The sequence below is a fragment of the Etheostoma spectabile genome, chromosome 3 (assembly GCF_008692095.1).
Source record: "Etheostoma spectabile isolate EspeVRDwgs_2016 chromosome 3, UIUC_Espe_1.0, whole genome shotgun sequence".
NCBI lineage: Eukaryota > Metazoa > Chordata > Actinopteri > Perciformes > Percidae > Etheostoma > Etheostoma spectabile.
In genome coordinates, this window is record NC_045735.1 from 29,319,603 (window position 1) to 29,326,506 (window position 6,904).

The following is a 6,904-nucleotide window of genomic DNA, read 5'->3' on the forward strand; positions in this document are numbered from 1 at the left end:
AACACCCAAACATGGATCTGGTGCCTAATTAGATCAGCATAGTGACTCATACGGTATCAACTAATCATCACTACTGCTTCAATTTCAGGAGAATTGGGAGACCTAATTTGCTGCCCTACATAATGTAGACAGCCACATTGGCCCCAGTAAGTACTGCTATTGTGGCAGAGACCATTAGTTTCAGCTACAGTTTCTAAGGTGCCCTTCTATAGGCTTTCATTACAAAATAGGGGGAAAAAAGTTGGAGAAAAAACAACCTGAAAAGAGTGGGTTTCAAGACAGTAAAATTACAGAAAGCCAGGCTTATAGTATAAGAGACACCATCATTAGAAGAGATTTGAGCTAAATTATTGCACAAAACAATGGACTTGGGGAAAGACTCAGACAAGAATGAGAGGGGTGCTGTTACAGACTCAAAATCAAGACAAAGAATAAACTCCAAATGTCTTTAATGAAGGTTCTTGTCAGGCAAACAAAAGTCAAAAACAGTATAAAAAAACAAGGTAGAGTCCAAGAGGTAAAAACACAGAAGACAGCAAAGGAGAGTGGTGCCAAAATACCAGAAAAACTCAGGAGACCTCTACTTAAACTGCAAACAAACTTAGTTATACAAAAGCCCAGGGATCAGCTTTTCAAACATTTTAATCTGAATCAAAGTGATCCAGATTTTAAAATCCCATGTTTTTGCTATCCAGGATCACCTGATCCATCTTACTTTCAGGCGGATTTTTAAAGGAACATTGGACTGGATCACTGTGATCTAAATACCAAATCTCAGGATTACCAAATCCTGTTTACCAGAGCCCAAGGATGATCAGACAACTCAGACTAATACTCGTATGCATATCAGTGCACCTTGTGAAAGGGAGTGGTAGTATGTCAATCAAAAGGGGAGGCACAGCATCAACATCCAACTTGTGGGCAATGCAAACCTCATAATAACCCACTATGTTGTGAAATTTATTTGGTTGAAAAACTGAATCCACCCTTCTGATGGGTTCAGGATAATCCTGTTTTTTGTTTTTGTTTTTTTTAGATCAAGTAGTCCCCAAGCCAAGTTCAAAGTTTTGAAAAATGGTCGGTTTGATCCAGATGAAATGTTAGATTGGATTACATGCGCTGATCTTAGTTTGGAATCCCTTCTCATTTCCAAGATTTGATCCAATCCATTATCCGAAATCCCGATGGATTACTTTTGAAAAACTGGACCCAGAAGATAAACTTAACTTAACTTTAAAGGAGACAAATACTAGAAGCTCTGGTGCCTTACTGAAGCAACAATTCTGACTGAGTCTGTATGCCATGTAGAGATGAGACCAGCCAACAGCTGAGGACTGGAGAGTAATTTTGTAGATGGGTTAACAAGCTGAAACAGGCAACAGGTGAGGAGTGCTAATAGGCTGGGGATAGTGAACAATATACATTTATTTATATTTTGCACTTGACTTGTGTAACCGTTGTAACAGTGATGAAGTAGACATAGGATACCAATATAGGATATAATGGGATACCATCTTTTTAGTATAGTAAAGTAAATATAAAACAAAAATGATCTTGTCCCCATGAAATAATCCCCTAAACACATTTCAATAACAAACAAAAATAACATATTCCATTTTTCTGTCATTCATCACTGTGTATTAATTTCAAAGAAACAATCATCAGAGATGAGTGTGTAAAAAAAAATTGTAACAATTGCATCCCTTACTATATGTCCAATCAGTCCCTCATTCCGACAGAAGCCAGAGGTTGGTCTGATTCTTCAACAGGCTCGGGTGCATAATAAACATCATCACAGAGAGGGACTTTGTGTCTAGAAGAAATGTTGTGCAGAACAATGCACGCAAGTATTATGTTGCATGCTCCCTGTGGTTCCATTTGCAAGTATTGTAGGTAAGACATGCAAAAATGTCTCTTCAGAACTCCATTTAAATGCTCAATTGCAAATCTTGTTTTGCAATGAGCAGTGTGTGCCTGCGCAGGTGTGGTTTCTGCATGACAAGGAGTCATCAGCCATGGTAGGAGTGGATAGGCAATATTATGCCACTGGGTCGGTTGGCTTGGAGTTCTCTGTATAAAGCACTTTCCATTAGCATTAGCATCTTCCATAAATTGGATGTTGATGCTGAGCCTCCCTTTTCGGTTGATGTACTTCCAGTCCCACTTACAAGGTGCTTGGATATGCACATGAGTGCAGTCAATAACCCCAGTGGTATTGGGCATGTCCCCCCCCAAAAAAGTGTGCTTGGTCTGGGTAACCTGGACGTCCTCTGGAAGTGAAACAAACTGATTGACCGAATTGGCCAAGGCAACTGACACAGCTTTCACTACATCACTCACAGTTGATTTGTCCACTCCTATGTTGTCACCAAAAACTTGGTAGAAAGTCCCAGATGCATAGAAGCGCAGACCAATGAAGACCTGTTCTTCCACAGACAGACTGTTGTTTGTTGAAGTTTTTGCCTGACAAGGTCTGCAATATACTTAATATCAGCATTCCCAAAGAGAAAGCGAGCATACCATTCTTCAGTGGTGTATTGGTTTTGCACGCTCAACATACAACCTTTGACGGTAGCCTCTTCTACCAAAAAGGTAGTAACGATGGAAAATACCTGCCATGTCAGTGCCTCTCTCTAAGTCCTCTGAGAAAGGCTGAATATAAGATGGGTGTCAAATACCCAACCACCAATTAGCCGATGTACTGTGGCTTGTGTTCAATTAAATCAATCATGCCCAAGGCCTATAAAGACTATGTTCATTACAGATGAGGTGAACTCAAAAGGACCTAATTTCACTGTTGCAGAAACCCATGCACTGCTGGAAGGTGTTAAGTGCCATTATGCCTCAAGCTCTGTTGTTTTTGGAATGGTGACTAACAAAAGGACAAAAGACATTTGTGTTGAAATCCCCTAGAATGTGAATGCAATGGGGTCTGGCAAGAAGAGGACGTTGGGGCAAGTGAAATTAAGATGGAAGAATCTGTGGGCCAGAGCAACAAAGAACCTTGCTGAAGCAAAAAACACCCAAGCAGGCAACAAACCTTTTAAGAAAGGTGAATACACAAATGTGGTTCTGGACATTATTGGGTGAGAACTCTAAAGCTCTGCAAGGGATTCAAGGTGTTGTAGGGGATGGTGAGCCTACGATTGTAGAGGAAAGTGAGCCAGTTCCTCCTAATGCAGAGGAAACATTCATTCTGGATCTCAGCCCTATTATTGAAGAACAACCTGGATCCTCACTGGTAGAGCCAGCAGTCACAAGCGCTAATAATAATGATGCCTATGAATCACTTCTTGAACAAGAAACTGAAAGAGCACAGAAGCACAGATACTCCTGGCAGATGATCAAATCAAGCTGCAGCAAACTAAAGCAAAACTTCAGCTCCGCCTCCTATAAGCAGGGCTTGGAAATGCTGGTCTCTCCTCCTCAGATGAAGAACAACCCTGAACATTCTGTATTTTGTTAACGGTTGGATATTCATCCTTTTTTTTTCTTTACGACATTTTTGAAATATCCATAATGTATTTGTTTATGCATGTTTTTTTTTTTTATTTGTTGTGGCTCAGATGAGTGGTCATAAAAGAAATTATGAATGGAAGTGGATGTTTATGTTGTGTTGGCTCTACCTGTTCTTTACATAGCTGGTAGCCCACATTGTGTTATGTGTCCCATTTACAGCACTGGTAATCCGGATTTGGTACTCTTGAAAACTTTGTGTCTGGATTAGGGGGATCCAGTCCAATGTTACTTTGAAAAACTGGCCTAAAAGTAAAACGGATTACCTGTTCCTGAATAGCAAAAAATGGGATTTCCAAATCCAGATCTTTTTGATCCAGATTACATGTTTTGAACTGGCCCATTGCAAGTTTTCTGCCAGATCTCTCAATTAAGATTTGATTTGCGATTGTTTTCCTTAAAGTTTAGCTGAAGTTCAATATTCACTTTGTAACAGATAAAACTATATGTCATGGAGCATGAAAGACCATCAAAATTGCTCTATATTCTTATGCAAGGATGAGAAATTAGATATGAATTGCCAGCAGTAAGAGTTTGTTTTAGCATGGGACATTGAACAGTCAAACACAGAACATTCATCACGAAAGTTAAAGTTATAACAACAAAAAGAATTCCAATAAAAAAAGCAGTACTTTCCTGTAAACGGACAGTTGATACACCTCAGTTTAATAGCAGAATCTACAAATTGCACCTTCAACAATCATGTTGAATCAATAGAAATCACGATTGCAATCTTTTAAATCTGAATTTCTATTTGAAAATAATTAATTGTTCAGCCCTAGTTTGTGGGGTTTTACACAAATATCCTGTTCTTTAATTAATAATTTTCCCTTTTGTAACTCTTTATTTTGCACATCTATCATATTTTGGATATCTTTCACATTGTCCTATTAATGGCTTTATGTGTTTATGACTGATGTATCACCAATTCAGGCAAAATGTATAGAGTATATGCCATCTTTATACATCTGCAAGGTATCGTGCTCTGAAAACTCAAAAAATGGTGCTTGTCCGACTGAAACTGGCACAAAATGCTAATTATTTTTGCAAAATGTATTTGCCTCAGAAATTGCTGGCGATAGTTGCCAACACTTTAAAGTTTGTTAAAAAAAAGTAGTAACCGAGTAGAAGTAAATTCTTGATAGTTCTATCTGAAAGACACTTAACAGAATATTTGCTTAACAACAACCACTTCCTGAAAACAGAATATCAAGTTAAATTGCACTTCCTTTCGCCCAAAGATATCATATAATAGGTTCATATTCCTAAAACAGTATTTTGTATAATTTATCTAATCTCTGTCTTTTATGAGGTAAACCCCCATGTGTCCAAACATCTGGTCAGCATTTCCACCATTAAAAAAGTCACTAATGACAAGATTATGACTATGAATTCCTGACTTATTCTCTGCACTCACTAACTCTTTTAATATCTTTCACATCCATGCACACTTCATTTTACATCTGTGTGCCTGCAATGTGATGGCCCATTCATTTAATTAAAGAAATTACTTTTTCATTCAAATCATCTAACCCGTGAATGGAGATGATCTATTCTAATGTCCTTAATTAAATCTTGACAATAGTGCAACGATCTGAAGGATTTAGAGACTATGAGGAGACACCCTGCTGCCATTGATATTTGTGATGCGGAATAGAGCAAAGACACAAGTTAAAAAAAGCAAAGGCTAAGAAGACAGAAGGTTGGAAATGCATGCAAATCAAGTAACACAGTGTCAATAAATCACTGCTGTCCATCTGCGCCTCCTACCCCTTTTCTTCCATTCTGTCTCCAATGGATGTCAGAGACCAGACATTTTTCCATCTTTCAATTTATTTCTCTGCCTTGGGAGGATCAATCACTGGTGGATAATCAATGTAAGCCTGAGAGCAGCTGTGGAGAGCTGGGAAAATGTCTGACGTTTTGGTTTGTTTTTGTAGGGAAAAGCCAGGCGTAATGTTTATATATGAAGGCCTCTGGAGTATAAGGGTTTAATTAACCAATGACAGCTGGGATTTCCACAAAGCATACCTCAGAGATCCTGGGCCTCATCATTCTATCTCAAGTCAAATCAGCATGGACACTGCTGCCAAATTACATTCAGATCTTGCAATGCGCTGTCCCTCACATTTCTACTGTGAAGAGGGTCATCTACTGTAGCTGGAAAAATAAAACCAAAAGACTATGGATTTCAAGTTTTTTTGTTAATTATGGAGTGTATGTTTTTTTTCTTGAAGTCCTAAATTGTGGGATGAACTAGACTATAGGAGGGTTCACAGGAAAACATTGCCTCTTCATGATAATGCCCTGTCCTTATATTACAGTAAATTGTCCATGTGATTATACTGTCTGTTTTTAATCTTTACACCACAGATTGGAAAATGTATCCATTTACATTATAGGAGTGAAAATGATATACAGGATATGTACAACCACATTGGGGAAAGTTATTGGTTAGAGTAAAAGTGTGTGGCTGAGCATTTCCTCATGGACTATTATGAATAACAGAAGGCATCATTTACAGCACACTACTACCATCTCCTGGTGAATTGTAAATATTCATACAGGAAGACAGGAGGCTACTAAACTTTATAGTTTAGTAGCCTTCCATCTATGTGTATACATATTTATATATATTATCGTGGAAAAAAATAGTAAAATAATATTTTCTTTAAATGTGCATGGAATAAAGATGATCTTTTAAAATTCATCAGTGGCAGATTTCGACATGATGTGTTTCCATGTGTTCTTTTCTGGCCTTAGTAGGATTATGTAGCACTTTGGTGCAAAGATGCAGCCCAGTAGTCCGTAACTGGAGGCCAAGATAGCAAACACCTCCGTAACTGTGGAGTACTTCCCCGGAGAGCTGATGTAGGCGGGAACAAAGGCTATCCACACCGCACAAAAGATGAGCATGCTGAAGGTGATGAGTCTGGCCTCGTTGAAGTTGCCCGGGAGTTTCCTTGCCAGGAAGGCCAAGAGAAGGCAGAGGCAGGACAGCAGGCCAATGTAGCCCAGGACGAGAGCGAATGCTATGGCTGAACCTTCGTCACACAAGAGAATGACAAGAACGCTCTCACGTGGCATCAGTTGGCGTGGAGTGGGGGGGGCAACAACCAGCCACACTGTACAGATAATTACCTGAAGAAAAATAAATATCTGTTTCAAACGTTTCAATAAATGCTCCCTTTAGTATTCAAAGCACAACAAGAGTCAGAAGTCCTTACCTGGACTAGTGTACAAAAGGTAATGATTGCCTTTTGCTGCGCAGGCCCAAACCATTTCATGACATTGCTGCCTGGAAGTGTAGACCTGAAGGCCATTAACACCACTATAGTTTTCCCCAGAATACAAGAGATGCAGAGAACAAAGGTGATGCCGAATGCTG

The 6,904-nt window shown here is 39.0% G+C and overlaps 1 protein-coding gene across 1 annotated transcript in view; it reads right to left on the minus strand.

The window, feature by feature from the left end:
* Positions 1 to 6,216: 6,216 nt before the first annotated feature.
* LOC116682686 (extracellular calcium-sensing receptor) overlaps positions 6,217 to 6,904 on the minus strand; it is a 9,981-nt gene continuing 9,293 nt past the window's right edge. The window contains exons 12-13 of the mRNA XM_032509758.1: positions 6,744 to 6,904; positions 6,217 to 6,657 (exon numbers count right to left, since the gene is read on the minus strand). The exon at positions 6,744 to 6,904 is cut by the window's right edge and continues 312 nt beyond it. Coding sequence (XP_032365649.1) covers positions 6,217 to 6,657; positions 6,744 to 6,904 — 602 coding nt within the window. The remainder of the gene's footprint in view (positions 6,658 to 6,743) is intronic.